The sequence below is a fragment of the Genypterus blacodes genome, unplaced genomic scaffold, assembly GCF_046128005.1.
Source record: "Genypterus blacodes isolate CSIRO-AG114 ecotype Tasmania unplaced genomic scaffold, CSIRO-AGI_Gbla_v1 ptg000263l_1, whole genome shotgun sequence".
Lineage (NCBI taxonomy): Eukaryota > Metazoa > Chordata > Actinopteri > Ophidiiformes > Ophidiidae > Genypterus > Genypterus blacodes.
The window spans coordinates 212,073-229,618 of NW_027467055.1; the positions used below are offsets into that span (position 1 = coordinate 212,073).

At 40.3% G+C, this 17,546-nt stretch overlaps 2 protein-coding genes across 4 annotated transcripts; both read left to right on the top strand.

The window, feature by feature from the left end:
* The first annotated feature begins 4,013 nt into the window (after positions 1–4,013).
* Positions 4,014–6,694, top strand: fam110c (family with sequence similarity 110 member C). The gene has a single exon (XM_076171670.1). The coding sequence runs from the start codon at positions 4,407–4,409 to the stop codon at positions 5,424–5,426; it is 1,020 nt and encodes a 339-aa protein (XP_076027785.1). The 5' UTR covers positions 4,014–4,406; the 3' UTR covers positions 5,427–6,694.
* On the top strand, positions 6,226–16,438 carry fbxo25 (F-box protein 25). Of its 3 annotated transcripts, none has more exons than XM_076171668.1 (11): positions 6,226–6,311; positions 8,467–8,613; positions 12,229–12,332; positions 13,344–13,393; positions 13,509–13,601; positions 13,710–13,803; positions 13,939–14,123; positions 14,245–14,427; positions 14,677–14,820; positions 15,202–15,228; positions 15,605–16,438. In XM_076171668.1, exons 2-11 carry the CDS (start codon positions 8,489–8,491, stop codon positions 15,692–15,694), a joined length of 1,095 nt encoding a protein of 364 aa, XP_076027783.1. In that variant the 5' UTR covers positions 6,226–6,311; positions 8,467–8,488; the 3' UTR covers positions 15,695–16,438. The 3 variants fall into 3 exon arrangements, with proteins under 3 accessions (XP_076027783.1, XP_076027782.1, XP_076027784.1); XM_076171667.1 differs by lacking the exon at positions 6,226–6,311 and adding an exon at positions 7,522–8,138; XM_076171669.1 differs by lacking the exons at positions 6,226–6,311; positions 15,202–15,228 and adding an exon at positions 7,525–8,138.
* Positions 16,439–17,546: the final 1,108 nt, after the last annotated feature.

A 17,546-nucleotide genomic window follows, 5' to 3' on the forward strand; every position in this document is an offset into this window, starting at 1 on the left:
CAGTAGATTAATATTTTGTCCCTTGATGTTTATGATGATTCTATTTTTGCACAGGTACACATTCACTGTTTAATGCCAAGTAAGACTAAATGAAGACAAGGGCCAACATTTCAGTGAGCTAAGGCTTACATTTATCCATGGTTTTGCTTGACAATTACTTTGCAATTATTCACGCTCAATCACAACCATTCCCCTGGTGGCATATTTACAGAGAAATCAGAAAGAATCTGTCTTTGATATTCATGCTGGCATCTGTTTCATCTGTTTCAAATCTCCCCTCTGTTGTTGTGTTCTGAGCAGTTTGACACAAACATGCTTAAAGACATGGACATGCCTGGTTGTGATCAGGTTTGCCTATTTGAAGACAGGCATTTGTAGATTTCTATAGAATTGATTGTTTTCAACTGCCACCGTTTGATGAGAACCCGCTGGAATAAGATTAAGCAACAACGTCAAACCTTAATGTACCATTAAGATACAGCAGCCCTTCAAATACACAGATGTTTTCTGTAATACAGTAAGATGAGCTTGTGATAAATACAAACTAATTGAGAGGAAGGTTACCTTATAGTCTGGCAATTAGCACTGCATGCATAATCGCCCATTATTGGTTACTTTACATAATACTCAACAACTAACTGCAAGCAAAAGATGCCTGTAGCAATTTCATCTTATAATTTGCAGGCCATTTTTAATTGAGTCTGCCAGTTTCATTCACGTCTCAATGATGGACGGTAATTATAGTGAATGACTCAATAAAAATACAATTAGGAGATGATGCAAACAGTGTCACATTAGAGAGGAGGAAATATTTTTCCAAGTAGCAGCTTAATATAAGAATTAAGAAAAAGGTGATAAGGCTCTTAGGGAAAGTGATTCATTTATAAAACCTGGCGTCAATGCTCATGTTTCCTCAGCTGGATGAACCCATCTGCTCGCCTTCTACCGTCTCTCGCTCTCTTCCCTGGAAATCATAAGAAACAGATTTTACATGTTGAATCTTTCAACCTAATAACACGTGTAAACATTTCCAGATAGATTTAGATAGGAAGCATTTGTGATAAACTAAGCTAAGCTAAGATCAACTAAAATGTGAAACACAGGGGCAGTGTTGTTTTGTCCATTTTACAGACTAGAGTCCATTATAAAGACAAGTAACCTGTCAAATAACTTAATAAAGCGCTCTGAAATATGTACAGTATTATTATCTTAATCGTCATAAACGTCATTCATCAACAAGTGTCCAACTCAAATTCCCTTCGACTTCACCTTAAACTTAATAGGTTTCAAGCCTTTTCATTTTTAACACAAGGGACATTATTATGACGAGGTTAAACAAGGATAAAACACAAGTCAATGAACTCATGAGCCAGATCTTTTGGAAACCAATAAAAGGAAAATATACAGCTGATTAAATGCAATCAACCAAAGCACTGTTGTGGTTTGATAATTATCTACAAACACTGAAAACTGTGTCCAATCCAAAGATGTGAGAGGAGTCATTAAAGACGCCCCTTGATCCCTTTTTATTGGTTTCAATAAATTGGTCTTCAGTTGAACTACGGATCTCAAAGACGCTCGCTGTATGGGCGCTTTGAATTCACACTGGCCTGTCCTCACCATGACAGAGCAATACAGCCAAGACACCTGATTATAATTGGTTTCTCACAATGCGGTTTATCAGATATATTTTGGTTCAACATGGATGCAGATGTTCGAGAGTTTAACCCTCGTAATGTCCTCAGGGTCAAATTGACCCCAAGGACCATACAATACTAAAAAGTTGATAAAATGTGTTTTCTTTCATCAAATGGTCTGATGGTCTGGTCTTTATAGGGGTTGTTTGATACTATGCTCTTCGTGATTAGAAGAAATTTGAAGTCATTTGATTGAATTTTGGGTGTTTTATTGAATTTTTAACTCCTTTGCTCCTGGGGTCAAAATGGTGCCGAAGCACAAAGTGATGTAATGGGGCAAAAAGTCACCCCCTACTGCTCTCCAACACATTTTTTATCTTGTATGTTTGATGTTTGTGGTCAAGCAATGGTTATTTAATAATGGCACAACAACAGGAGGTATGGACAGCATGCAATGCCAGGTCCAAAAACGTGCATTTTTTGGGTGCGGCAGAAGCCCAAATCCCTGCCTTAATTTACCTACTTTTATGTAAACGAGCGCTATTGGCCCTAAATTTTAAAATTAAGGGGAAATTTTTGTGGTAATGGGTTGGACTGGAGTTAGACTAAAGGTGTAACACAAAATTAATTGAAAATTTATACTTAATGCTTCAAATAACAGTCAAACCATTTTGGGGTCAATTTGACCCCAGAGGACAATAGGTGTTAGTATTTGCTCTCATTCAGAAAATTCAAAAAATTCAAAAACGGCACCCTCACTAAACTGCCATATTCCACTCCGGCTCATGTCAAATAGTTAAAAAAAAAAAAATCCCCATTTTTAAACTCAAAAATAGGGTATGTCGGATGTAAACAAGGCCTTTTGGCCCTAAATTCCAAAATAAATGGAAAAATTTGTGGTGATGTGTTGGACTGGAGTCAGACTAAAGCTGTGACACAAAAATAATTGAAAATTTACACTTTATGGTTGAGATAACAGTCAAACAATTTGGGTTCGATTTGAATTCCAAGTACTGAAGAAGAGGGGAAGAGAACCCTTCCCCGCTAACATCGGGAGTTGGATTTGCTTTTTGATTTATTTTCTCCATTGGTTATATGAAAACATTGATTTATTGTGTAATTCTTATTCATTCATCTTAAACATCCTTGTGCTGGTCTCCTCCCTCATATGTTAACCCAAACATGAACATGAACATGCAAATCTTGAGGGATGGCCGTGTTAGCTAGTTGAGCTTTGACCCAGCAAGTCATCTTCTTCTTCTTCTTTACTTTCCTCACACAGTTCACCCAGCAGGCGCAGATTGATGCTTTGTCCTCCTTACAGCTGCAATGAAGAGGAGGAACTGAGCAGCACTTACCTGAAACTAAACCTGCCTGTAAAACAGCACAGGTACCACTTCCTCAACTTTGTTCTGACTTGTAAACGTGTGTAATCATATCCTTCACAAAGAATCTTTCACTTAGTAACCTTTTCTGTTCATCTTCTGGCTGTTCCATAAAGCAGGATTATGGATTTTTCTGATAAGCTGAGTAGCTGAGTGAATGTATATGTACTAACATGGGGCTTTACAAATATACAGAATGTGGTGCTGTAAGAGTCTCAAATGGAAAATGTGTATATAACTCCTTTGATTGTGGTTCTTCTGTAACTTCAGTTTATGACTGTTTGTTCAACACACCCTTCCAGAGTGAGAGGTGAATGCAGTCACAATATTTCCTGCTGAGCTGAGCGGCTGTGTGAGCGGATCCACACTCGTAAACCTTTTCCTGTGAAATCTGTGTGCATTGTACGAACACGCTTGGAGACATTTGAATGGCCTCAGTGTGGTGGGTAACATTATCTCAGTTCCACAATGATAACCGTTAACCCATTAACCCAGTAAACACTGCCTGGATCAACCCTTCATGCAATCAAACCTGTTCATGTGAGTAGACAAGCACCCCTGTGGGTCCCAGAGACCCCAGAAGAAGAATTACTCTCCTGTTTGGTTAGTCATGCTGGCTGGGTCCACAAAGGTGTGTGAATTGACTGCTGCTTCTGGATCAGAACTCATGTTGCTTATATTTATTTATATAAGTTCATTTCTCTCTCTCCCACTCTGAGACAGCTCCAGTTACAATATGTACAAGTGAATATGTACCCAAAGGTGCTAAAAGATAGATGGATCTTGCTTATTCTTTAGAAAATATTGTTTTGGTGGCTTAAACAAAAAAACAGTATAATTACGCATACTTTGGGAGTGTGAGACACACCCCAAAGACATCATATCCATGGTGTATGATTTCAGGATGAATAAGCTGGTGGGTTGTTATTTATTGCGAAACACTTCTATGGTAGTAAACTACCGTGCCAATTCGATGAGTCCGTTTCACCGCCAAGTTATTCAAGGAGTGACACAAGATAGACGTGTTGTTTAAAGGAGACAATATAAGATTTTATTCTTTACTCACAAAAAAGGATCAAGACCCACATTTCCAGCAGGAGAAAAGAAAGCCAGCAGCAGTGTCAGCTTTCACTGTTCTCACTTGTGATGGTATCAAGTGTACTTTGAACGGACCTGTGTTTGGCTAGAACTAGTCTGACACAGGATGGGTGGAGTAATGCAATGTGTGTTTGGACAGACAAGGTGAATGTTCCTGTAGTGATACGTGCTCAGGCAAAGAACGGGCTTGAATGGAATTCTAACACCCTCAACTTTGGAGACACAGTAAGGGAAAGGATTCTCCTCTACTCGGAAAGAACAGCTTTGGATAATATCGCAGGACATTATGGAGACGATCAATGATGTGGATACCACCAAAATACTGGAGAAAGGTCCTGAATACCTTCGGAAACAAATGGAACTGGAAAGTGAGACAAAAGGAGGTATGAGTGCTGTCGAGAGGCTCGCTGCAAGCAAAACTAAATATGTGAAGAGTCAACATGTACATACTCAGGAGCCAGTGATTAGTCTAGGGTCAGCCTCCGTGAGTAGCACTGGGTCGTCCAACTGGAGTTCTACCCGTAGTGGAAAGCAAGACACAGGTAGGAACTCACCAGTAGCTACAAGCGACGCACAAAGGTGCTCACCAGAAAAACATGAAGCGGGACGTCGGTCAAGTTCTAAAAAACGACCAGACTCTATTCTACTTTACAGGCAGAAATGTGAATTACTGAAAGGGTCAACCAATCACTGGAAACACAATAGGACACATGGGCGGGTGCGAAAGAATTCCCCATTAGTTGAGACAACAGATGTGGAATGTAAGACTGGAGGCACAGAAAAATGTTCTACACCTGAGGAATCTGCAAAGGACTTAATCTCTAATACAGCTCATTCTCAATCTGAGCAACCAGTTCAACCAGACCAGCCCAACATGGAAACTACAGCGGGGACAGGCGGTGTTGTGAAAAAACCCGGGCCCAAAAGGGTTGTGGAGGTGCAGAGGAGATGTGGGAGAGGGGTCAGTCGCTCTCACTCAGACATCAGCTCCAGGTACTCCAAAAACTTTGCAGACTTTGACGCTTTTTTCAAATACTGCGGGCTGGATGGGGAAGTCATTGAGTCGTTGGGGAAGGAGAATTTCTCGGCTCGCTCAGACGAAATCGCGAAAACCATGCTAAGTGTCAGCATCTCAACATCGGACGACGGCGTCAGTGCTGACTGTGACGGACTCATGGAAGATGAGTTACGGGAAAAGGTGCGACAGGGGACGTCGGTTATTGAGCGCAATGCGAGGATTATTAAATGGCTTTACAGTTGCAAAAATGCTAAAGAAAGTGGGAAAAAGCTAAGAGACCTTGACTGAGAGAATCAACTATGTTCCATGTATGCCGATGTATTGTTTTTGAATGTGTATAAAGGAAAACTTTCACTTATTGTGTTATTATCCACGCATCAAGACACAGAATGAGAGGACATGTCAATGCATTTCTCTGTTCAGTGGTTTGGCCTGATCAGTCTTTATGAGGAAACAGCAAGAGGTAACTTGTGGCCTTGGGTTGTGGGAAACACTGATTAGGCTTCATTATTCAGTTACTAGTGTGTGTGTGTGTGTGTGTGTGTGTGTGTGTGTGTGTGTGTGTGTGTGTGGGTGTGTGTGTGTGTGTGTGTGTGTGTGAGCCTAAATCAGCCTGTGTGTACAAACTACAGCTACAGTATATAAGCTTTAGAGGTAATATTCCCACTATTACTTGAAGACATAACACTTTGAAGATTGAATGTGGCTAATGTGTCCAGTGCTGTCCCACAGAATGTAGAGCTCAAATTAGAACATTAGGTATTTCTGCATTTCTGCCTCAAGGGGATCTAGTGCTCCCTTTGTGTCATTGAGGTGGAGCGTGTGTATTGAACAATAATTAACCAGGTAAAATCACTACTTTAGTCATGCATAACTGGACCCTGACAAAAAAAGAGCTCTGGAATTCAATACTTTAACAAAAAGTGAGGAATCAGTTGGCCCTTGAGTTCTGTGTCAGAGGAATGTTCCTGATAATCTGATAGGCTTAAGTCCAGTGACCCATTGTAACTGTATCTCCACTTTGCTCCCATTCTCTGCTTTGTCTGTTCACTTTCTCTCTCTTTTCCCTTTTAGCCAAGTTACTGTGCAGTAACATCCCGATCAAAGCTCAGAGGCTGTAACATGAGTGAGATGAAAGGAAGGGATAGAAGATTATTGAATCAATTCATGAAAGTGAGTTCTCTCTCACCTTCTCTCTCTCTTGCTCTCTCTCTTTTTCTCTCTCACACACACACTGCGAGTTACCATTTTTGTATCTATACACACATAACTCAGTTGTACTAAAATGTTGTAAACATGCTGGTCACGCTTTCACAAGCCTCACTGATATACTCCAGACGAGTTGTGTCCTGTCTTCTCTGTCAGTTTACTGCATGGATTTAGAGTTAGTTCTGTAAGAAATTCATATTCATAAAATGTCTGTACTAAAATGCTGTTCAATATTATCTTACTTCATTCTGTATTTGTCCACAATGCTAAAGATGTGTATCTTACGTCTACAATATAATGTGATTTTGATATAATGTGACTTTTCATTAAAATTTTCATGCACTTCACAGTGTAATAGTAGTATACGTTTTTAAGGGTTTGTTAAAAATGTACAGGGTTGATAGTTTTTGAGTGTCTTCTCTCTTGGAGGAAGGTGTTAGTAGCTATTTCACTATATGTTGTGAAACAGTCTCCATTTCTGCTGCTGCCCTTGTCTTCACTTTTGTAAATAATTACCTAGACTGTGGCCTTACAACTTGGTCATGATCAAAATGTTAAACAACTTGTTTATTGTTTTGTGGTGATTGAAAGAACAGCAAATGAGGACAAGAGGAGATGGAAAAAAAGACCTAAATATGTGCTACAGTGAGTATTATGTGTGAAATTACTGTATTGGCCCTAGGGAGGGCAGTATCTCACAGCTAAACTGAACCTAAACATAACCCAGACAACTCTGTCATCAGGCCAATCACAGCAAAACAATGACAACAATGGAATAAAGCACAACAATGCCGTGGGGAACTATCACTACTTACCAACATGTCTGGGTGCTTGATATGAATTTGTTTGATTTATTATGAAACAACAGAGCTACGAGTTATTATTCATTGCTACATTTGTCCATAACTTGAGTTTTATGAACCGCTATTACATTAGATATACCTGAAACAAAGTATAACAATATAACACACATATGATGTTGGTAATCATTTTAGTAATAAGTACAATTTGGCCCCAACTAACAAATAAAATGTGGTCAAAACAGCAATGCAAATTCAGTTATTTTCAACTATTCAAATTGACAACAGTGTGCAGCAAGAACCATGTAAACATGATGGGATGAAGAAGAAAGAAAGAAAGAAAGAAAAGAAAAAAGACAAATGTTTGTTTTGCAATTCTATTGTTTTTTGCATCTGCTCTCAAAATGGTTTCAGTTATAGAGTGTGGAAACAATTGTATTACATATACCAACACAAAAGCAAATATGGTAACAATAAATCATGTGTAGTACTGTAAATTCCCACAGGAGTAAATCGGTGACCTAGATAAAATATGAGCAATAATTTGAGAACCTGAAGCTTCTGGGTGGTACAAAATAAGATGGTGATTGATCGGTGTATAACTACTCGATTTCATCTGTGTTACAAATATTATTAACTGCGTCTTAATCGTTAAACTGCTCCGTCGTGTCCATCCCATCCCCCATCTCAAAATCAAAACACAAGTACATGTGCGCAGACCTTTGTCACGTGTAGGAGAATGGCTGAACAAAACACAGGGAGAGAAAAACTAAGGACATTGATTGACAACAGTGGTGACTTATCAGCGCCTCGATACTGGGTAGCAACAATGCGATTGCTGGCGTTTTGACCAATCAGAGAGTATTATGGGCGGGGTCATATCTCGCTGTGAGCTCTGTGTTTACTTCCGTCAATACGTCCAGCAGTGCAGAGGAGAGAAGAGACACAAGCAGAGATATACGCCATACAATAGAGTCGCTCACAAATAAAGGTTTGTTCAGTCGATTTGTGGGGGTAAACTGTTTATTCTACCATAGCTGAGCTTTCATTTTTTGTTTTGTCATGATTTGATGTGTTGCCTTTAATGACACCTTTATTTTCCTTTTAATCACGGCTCTCGCCAATGCCAAAATCTATCGTGTTGTTTCAGCTTCATGCGTCATGTTTGGCTGCACCTGTGTAATTAAAACAGTTCGATTTTATATATTGCATTTCATTAACAACTGGAATTAGCACGATGACGCAATGAAGCAACAATTAACCTGTTTTTGACCTGTCGATGTGAGCTACAAATTGAACTACATGTGATGACCCTCTAGGTGTGTATTCCCGAGATAAAGGATGCCTTTCTTGGGTAAAGACTGGAGGTCGCCAGGATGGACCTGGGCAAAGACAGAGCATGGCTGGAAGAGGATCGTCTTCTATGGACAACAGCTGGAAGACTACAGAGGCATAGACTTTGAAGAGTAAGGGCATCATGTTTACGTTTGTCACCTCTAATTCCCCTTCTAAAATTGTAATTAGATTACATTACTGCAAGAGGAAAGTAATCACATGACTTGACATCACATTTATGGCCTTTTATTGTAATGTGAGCACTGGAAATCAAATTACAGTGTGTAGCTACACTGCTGTATTGCTAAAAAGGTTCCTGCAACATGTAAATTAATTATAACTGCGTTGAATGTGTTCGAAATAGACTTTGTTTAGTGTTTTTCGTGTTTTTTTCTCCTGTAAATCCATTGATTTTTGTCCCTTAGTAGTTACAGTGTAGATGTAAGTCTTGAGTTCAATGCGTGCTGGCTTGGTTGTCAGTAATTTCCTACATCCACAGAAGAACGCAAACCACTTAGTTGTTATTTTGACGTGTCTGACAGTCTGGTGACTGTAGGTTGGTGATTTTTCCATACAAGCTACAGTCTTTGAAACAAGTATAAATGGTGTCACAAGTATAACGTGGAAATGTTTTGTTGGCCAGTGGAAAAGGAAGTGTGTATGAGCAGGAAGTTGCCTGGCCTTTAGTAAAAAGTGACAGAATACTAAACCAAGTTGTGCTAATTACTCATTACCATGGGATAGAAAGCCATTTGTTTGACTCTTATCAGGGACATAGGAGAGAAAGTAAGTTTTGAAGTGACTTGCATCCCATAATTGCAGTCTGTTGTTGCCAAGGTGTTTCATTGAAAAAACTTGATTTCAGGTTTTTTGGACAACTATAGATTGTACAAAATGGATATCTTTTCTGAAGTTATGTTGCAAACGCCTGGGCAATGAGGCAGGACTTCATCTTCAAATAGAATTTAACAAAATACATTACTTGGGCAGTATTTCAGAATACTTACAAGTACTCTGAATTAGTTCTCATATTTAATAATGCCTTCTCTGCTCCCTTGTAATGCTGTCACCCCTCACCAGTTTTTGTTGGGCGGCTGACGTAAAAACAGTTTTGGTCATTTCAGTCCGTCTCCTCTGTGCTGCATGTTCCCTCGTTGGCAGCCTAGCAGGAGAGCCTTGTTATCTACAGGAAACACATACTATTTTGACATATACCAAGGGAGTATCGTTCTTTGTACTTGGCTCATACTAGCTGGTGAAGTCTGTGTGTGATAGTGTCTGAATGTCTTTTTACACAAAAAATAACATCATGATGACTACAGGTACCAAGAATGTGGTTGATTTATGAATTTGTTTATCGGTGTTATTGTTATGTTTCGTAGCTGAATCTCAGTACCAGTGAGTGATGTCGCTCAGCATAAGCTACTGATCAACCAACAGTACCTCACAGTACCACATGAGCCTGCCAGCACAAAGACAAACACTGACATGACATTAGACAATAAGCAATTACATCATCTCTTCAATTCGGCTCTGCTCCACATGAAGGCCCATTCAGAAAGGCCAATGACTTCATACAGTAGATCGTACATACAGCAGACAAATATGTTGACACGCTGCTGAAGCATGATGGTGGCTATTGTTCTTTTTCTATTAGGCTTCAGCTGCAGTGTCTTCTTGCATTCCCTCCGTAGATGCTGCTGCTTAACATGCAACCTGTGAATTGCAAGGTTATCGCATTCCTGACATGCACTGGCTTGTGTGTGTGTGTGTGTGTGCATGGAGAATTTGCCTTGAATAAATAGAGAGAGACAAGGGGGATTAGTGTTGAGCTCACGCATCCCGTCCGTCAGTTTCCGAGCTCATTTGTGCACGCAACCCCCAAAGCCGTCTCTCTCTCGCTGGAAGAAAACACAAATAAGTTTCTTGATCTAATTAGTCTATGTGTTGAAAAGTAATCACAAGACTCATGACTCCACATTTTGGAGATTAGACTTTTTTCAAATATTTCTGGATGCTGTCTCACTGCCTTTAATCAGTGAGAATGAGCAAATAGATACAGCATCAAGTGTTGCTATACCCTCAAGTTTGTAGATTACCTTGTGGCTCTTAAATGTTTTTTCATTTTCTTTTGGAATCTGTCAAAAAAAAAAGTGAGATCAGGCAGTCCTGATGACCTTTGACATTCTCTTTCAGAAGAATGTCTAAACCCTTAAATCCTCTTTAACATCTCTAAATGTGCAGCATCACATCACTAAGAAGTTTATCTACACGAGAGCCATTTCAGTAGAGATAGTTTCAAAGAAGTCACACTCAAAACATATCAGTGCTTTCCAATTTGGAAGCAGTAAATATTTTGTATCCGTGGTGCTGCCAGTCATGCGCTGAGCTGTAGCCAAGCGGTTATTAATGCGCTGGCAGTCAATAACAGCCGAGTCCTTTGATCTCTCCCTTAAAGCTCATTGAAAAAAAGCGCCTCTCTATTTACAGTCTCATATAATTTGATACAGATCGCACAATTGAGAGATCTTACTGAGCTTGTCGGGGCTAAATCTGGCATGTGTGCAGTGGAAATGAAAAGAAGATTAAACAATCAATTTGATGAGATTTCAAAAGCAGGAGTCTAATAAAGTTTAAAGGCGTGACAGGTTCTATTATCACATCGTAAGGCGTAAGTGGTTATTACTGTGATCAAAATAATGCCACCAAATAATTTGAAGACCAGATCAGACTGGTTGGGAAGTTTTAGGCAGTTTGCTTTTCGTAGCTGACCTTTGCGGAAGAGAATTATGATCTGCAACATCTACATTGCTTCTCTCTTGACTTACACAAGCAGTTAATATCACAAAAGGCAAAGGACAAGCGACAGTGTTTAGTTTGCTTTGTAGCTGCAACCTCTGGAAAGAAAGAGGAGGATGCCAAACTTTGATCACAGGTTATCTACAAAGTGTTTGTGTGAGGGCCAAGAACATCAAAGGAGGGTAAATGTTAGACTGGATGGATTATTACCTTAAGTTCAGGCAACGACAGACTCTGTGTCACTGCCGTCCATCACAAACACACACCCATGAATACTACACTTACCCATCACTACTGCTTAGATCTCTTGAGGGAATATGGAGGATGAGGATCTTGAGTGTGGTCTTGAATGTCACCCACCTGGATAAATTGTACACTTAATGTGTTTATTTTCATTTCTCTGTTAGAGTTGAACATGTATTAGCTCCCATTGTCACCATTTGTCAGGTTGAGGTCAGCTGGAATATTAGCGGCTATCGTCCAGCTCATCTCTGATAAGAACACACACTTTTGGACCGAGCAGCCTCGCTCAGATAATGATCTAATAGAATTCCACTTTTGACTCCCTTTATGTCTTTCTTATCCACAATATTGTTACAATCACAGCTTGGACATTTACTCCTCTCCAGTGGCTACCAGTACAATGACAGATAGATTGTGTAATTGACAGCTTTTAATCTCTAACATATGCTAAGCAACAAAAACTCCCCGTGACCCCATCATGTCATGTAGCGTGTTGACGAGCCAACATAGGCTGATAAGATTTCAGTGTCAGACGCACTGGAGCTGATAGAACCTCCGCAACTTGCTCCATAAACCTGCAGCAGAGTTGTCTCCAGAAGCTTCAGTGTCCATTCTAACCCCTTAACCCTTTCATGTTTACATTCTGCAAGCAGTTTCAGGATGCGTCGTTAATCGATTCCTCCCGTGTGTGTCGTTCTAAACAGGCTCTGCGACGACGGCAAAGAAAACCTGTTTGTGGGAGACGTGTGTGATCTCAATTCTGCAAAGAGAAAAAAGGACTTCTACAACAACACCACCAAGTCTCAGTGTGAGTTACGCATAATAATTCATCTGGCTGTGTGAGACATCTGAAGTATGAGGATTACAAACAGACACACTAGTTGCACACACATTATTTGAATTGTCTATTTTAGGGTGTGTTCTGTTCACAATCAACTTAAAAACTGGATTGTGAAGGTTTTTATTTTAGTAACTGTCAACAACAGTTATGTGTCAATAGAAAATTGCCCAAACGACTCAACCCTGTTTTTGGTTCGATTCCAGACAATCCATCCCCCCCTCTGTAAGTAAGCGGGGAGTAGACTCGTAATGAGCCATTTCATCCCCCCTAAAACATGGTAATTGTTAGAAATGTGGCTAGAACATGGAAAACTTGTTGGCATCAATGTGGTGGAAAAAGACACGCCTGAAGGAAAACAATATCCAAATATTGTCACAGAGAGGCTAACATGAGATAAAACAGATAAGAAGTAGAAGGAGGCCAGGTTTTCTTTGCCAATGGAAATCGCTGCTGCAACATCAGATCCAGAAAAAGATAATTTGAAAAACAGTTGTCAGCTAAACAGCTCTTATTTGTGTTGCTTCTGGGCCATTTAAAGGCTAGTCTGTAGTGTGTAGTTGTGTATATGCTGAATCAAAGCAAGTCGTTGAGCTGTGTGTTGAGGTCAACTGAGTTACCAACAACTCTGACATGTTCAAGCTGTTGTAATATTTGACCCAACAGGTTGTTTGTTCTGAAAAAGTTGAATCTTTCTACTTTGGGATACAGATTTGTTGTACTCCAGTAAAAGTGTATAATTAAGTTTCCCTACTCCTATTCGGAAAGTCAGCAAAGTTTCTTTAATTAAATGCATCAAAATAATAGGAGTCGTGATGGAATTTAAATATTTCTGGTGCATTTCCTAGCTTGACTTGGTTTTACACCCCTGGTTATTAGGAATAGATGCATTGTGGGAGTGTGACTTGTCCATCGCACAGGTATACGCATTGAACACTTTGTTATTATGCCAGCAAACCTCATGTTTCTGTTCTTCTCCAGTTGTTTACAGGGATAAATGGGTCTTTGTGCAGAGAGACAGCACTAAAGAGGTGAGTGCTTGATCTATTTCACAAGCATTAAGTGACTGTTAAAGATCAACTCATACTCATATTAAATTGTGTGTGTGTATGTGTGTGTGTGTGTCATAATTAACGCAAACATCAGCGAAACGGCTACAGCACGCTTGGTGAGGCCCTCAACCGTCTCGACTTTTCCAGCCACCTTCAGGATATGAGAAGATTCGAATACGTTGCAAAAGTGAGCAATAAAGCCGCTGCGGATTTATTACAAATGCTCACCACAAAGTTACTCTGCCACTCTGTTCACTCTATATCTGTCCCTTTGTCCCCTGTCTCCCTCCCACAGCTTTTCCAGTTAATAGCCAAGTCTCAGCTGCCTACTTTGAGCGGAGCTGCTCAGAAGAACTACTTCAACACACTGGAGAAGATTGTACGAAAAGGTGTGAGGCCTGAGACAGAGAGAAACTTACAGGATGTTCTTTTTAATGATCTTATGTCATGTTACGCTGAAAACACACTACTTATATATACGGTTGTCATGGTGATGTTTTGCCGACGCTCTATTTGTGCTCCAGTCCTAGATGACCAGTACAATCCACGCCTGATTAAGGACCTGCTGAGGGATCTGAGCTTGGTGCTGCACAGGCTGATTGTGGACATGGGCAACTGTGTCCTGGTGGGCAACGCCAACATCTGGGTGTGTCGACAAGAAACCATTCACAGCTGGCAGCAGCAGCTAAACAACCTTCAGATCCCCAAGGTAGCGAGAGAGAGAGAGAGAGAGAGGGAGAGAGAAAGAGAGAGCGAGAGAAGTGCACATTGACATATTTGCATTGGCTTCATTCTTCACTTGTCCCTGTGTGTTGCTGTGATTTCCTCAGCAGGTACCCAGCACCAAGACATTCAACGACTTGCCGTTGAACATGCAGAGCAAGATCTTCGACAACTTGTCAGACGCCTATGACATCATCAACCTGGGACAGGCCACGCCCACTCTGCAAGTCCTCAGCGAGAACAAGACGCTGTGGAAGAAGCTCTGCCACTTTCACTTTTCAGACAAACCGGTGAGACAACATGAGAGGTTTGAACATTAGAGAAGAGAGAGAGAGAGAGAGCTGCCTTTAGATGTAATTCACCTTCTGACCACTAGAGTGCAGCGCTGCCACAGTCTTCAGTCTCTCTCACATACAGACTCAGAATTGTTATGTTATTACATTAATGTCCCCCGTATTCAAGTTGTAAATGACTCTAATCCTGTTTGTTTATGTTGTGTGTGTGTGTGTGTGTGTGTGTCTTTGTCTATGTGGCCACAGTATTGCAAGAATTTGGTTTTAAACAAGAGTGACAACGTGGACTGGAAGATGATGTACTTCACCTTACAGAAGCATTACCCCAGGAAAGAGTTCTACAGTGACACTCTGCACTTCTGCAAACACTGTAGCATCGTCTTCTGGAAGGTAAATGAAATCTAACTACAGATTTCCCACACGGGTTGTAGAATTACAGAGGAATACGGTACAGAAGAGTCAAGTACAAGTTGCACTAGTTTTATTGGGACGGTACCAACATTTTTAACCATGTCTGTATCTTCCCCTTAAATCAAACCAATGCTTTGTTTATCCTCTGGTGACTTTTGAGTTCTGGGGAAGGCTTGTTGTCCAAGTGTTGTTACCATAACGTCCAACCTCCCCATTCCTTTCCCTTGCAATTATTTACTACCCTAAAAATCTTGTTATCCTTTTGGCCGGGTCCCTATATACTTTTTAACCTCTGCCTACGTACTCATGTCCTGTATCCTCCTCTCTCTCCCCGGTCCCCCTTCTCCCTAATTCCTTAAGGATCGCCACCTGGCATGGTTATTCAAGGTACTCTCTCTCCCATCTTGCCTCTCCGTTTGTCTTGTGTTATGCCAATCTTGTTACGCATGTGTACTTTTTTTTCCTACGTATTGAGTTTTTTCTTCTACATTTCTTTGCATGGTTTCATCACATTTCGCTTGAGGAGTTTTTAACACACACTGCTACCCTTTCTGCTGTAACTGTAGTAAACGTTTAACAGCTTGGTTTTGTAGGATCATTAATTCCTCGTGTTGATCACTTCATGCGCCTGAAGGAAAGTGTGAGCTGTCTGCATACATCCAGATCATATGTCTGTCTGTGTGTTCGTGTGTGTGTGTGTACAGTGTGTGTATCTATGCTGTTGTACCTGTAACGATGATGTTGTTTCTTCGCTGTGTTCCAGGATGGCGGTCATCCCTGCACAGCCGTGGATCCAGCCACCTGCTTCACGCCCGTCTCTCCTCAGCACTTTATCGACCTCTTCAAATTCTGAAGTATGTGTTTGCTGTCACTCCAAAGAAGTGTGTGACGTTCTGATGTCTTTTACCCAGATACAAAGGGCTTGAACTGAAAGACTTTTTTTTTATTCCCTTACGCACAAATGACGCAAAGGAAACTCCAGATGAAGGGAAGGAAAAAGTGTTTTTATTGATATTTAAGAAAGGTACTGAGAAGGTTTTTCCTCCGTATGCACAAAAAATAAAAAATAAAATTAATCTATCTATAATATGTAATATATATATATATATATATCAATCGGGCAAATGTGAAATGGCTTGAGTTTACGATAAATAAATAATGGGAACTGATGATGAGTGAAATATGTAACAGGGGGAACATTTACAGTTTGGGGGAACAAACTGACTTTTGTTTAGTGTTTATTTATGGGTTTGAGCTGTTCTACTTTGGCTCTCTTCTGCAATAACTGTTTTTAATGTTGTGCAAGACTGTTTACATTGTGTATGTTGTCCTTTGTGAATTCTCTCTGTGCCTCTCTGTACATCTGAGGCATTGACACTAAAAGAAAATAATGTAAAATAACATTTACCGTACAAGTTTTTACAATATACTTTTGACAAGAACCATCAAGGGAAATGTATAACGTGATTTATGACAAACGTTTTGTAATCCTTCCTCCGACTTTTGTAATATTCCTTTATGGACTCTTTGTGGTACGATCATGACTTTTGTGGGACGGAAACTTGCTGTATGATAATTAAATATTTATAAAAACTGTTCCTAATCTTGGGAAGTATGTGTTCCTCTGTTTCCTGTATGAAGAGCTTCTTTTAAACTTAACCAAATAGCAGCCTGTACTTGAACAAATCATCACAGGAGCCAACTGTTTACCCACCTAAAAAGATTTGTCGTGAGAAATTAAACTCCCAACAATTTCAGCTCTACAAATAATATTTTTCTCCTGACACCCCATTGTGTGGCTTTCTATGAGGGCAGTTCAGAGACAAAGACACAACCACATTCCTATGTAAAGTTGAAATAACTGAGGAGTGGGGCTGTAAATCCACACACTGACCCGTTTCAAAAGTCTTATAAAAGGACTTGAGCCCAATCAGTGGAAACCATCGAGAAAGCAAGGGTCGGTTCAAAACAAACCGCATGGAAAGTGTAGAAAGAAGCAGAGCCAGACTGTCCAGAGTGGATCTTTATTCTGTTGGGAGAAAATGTGACCCTGGCATTTTTGTAAATAAATACAAGATACGGGCGTCCTTTGGCAGCGGAGCCGTATCTGTGCACATTCTTGGCTGCGATGTAGCAGACTTCAGCATCAGCAAATAGATTCAGTAAACAGATTAACAGAAGAGAAAATAAGAGAAGCAAAGCAGTGTGAATTGTAACTATTCATTCACCTAGCGGAGCAATCATAAACAATCACTGGAGGAACCAATCACTCTCCGCGACCTTCGATACGATTAATGCAAACGCAAAATTTAACTGATCACCAAGTTACCACACAAGCTCGTCTGCTGCTGGTGGTGTTTAAAGCAGAAGTGCATGATGGGGTGACTCATCTTCACCTGCATGGACTTCGATAGGCATGGCAGGTGTTTGGTCGGGGCGGATGATTTGGTCTGGTACAAATTGACAACAAACATGATGTCATTGTGTTGACATAAGGCACTTGACAGGTGCTTGCTCCTTGACAAACAGTAGTCTCAGCATACGAAGAGTTCTCACGATACAAATGTGTTTAAAATATACAACTACACAAGTAGACTTATCGTTCATTGCCCCCACATACTGCCAACTCTCTTTCTCACACACACACACACACACACACATCTAGCAGTAGCAGTAGTAGCAGTAGGCTTGCTATTTAGTCACTA

What these genes read in the sequence shown, in the direction of transcription:
- fbxo25 (XM_076171668.1), top strand. Translation starts at nt 8,489, where the DNA reads ATGCCTTTCTTGGGTAAAGACTGGAGGTCGCCAGGATGGACCTGGGCA. An exon ending in GGAGAAGATTGTACGAAAAG is followed by an intron (nt 13,804 to 13,938) that starts GTGTGAGGCCTG and finishes TTTGTGCTCCAG; the next exon opens with TCCTAGATGACCAGTACAAT. An exon ending in ACCTGGCATGGTTATTCAAG is followed by an intron (nt 15,229 to 15,604) that starts GTACTCTCTCTC and finishes GCTGTGTTCCAG; the next exon opens with GATGGCGGTCATCCCTGCAC.
- fam110c (XM_076171670.1), top strand. Translation starts at nt 4,407, where the DNA reads ATGGAGACGATCAATGATGTGGATACCACCAAAATACTGGAGAAAGGT.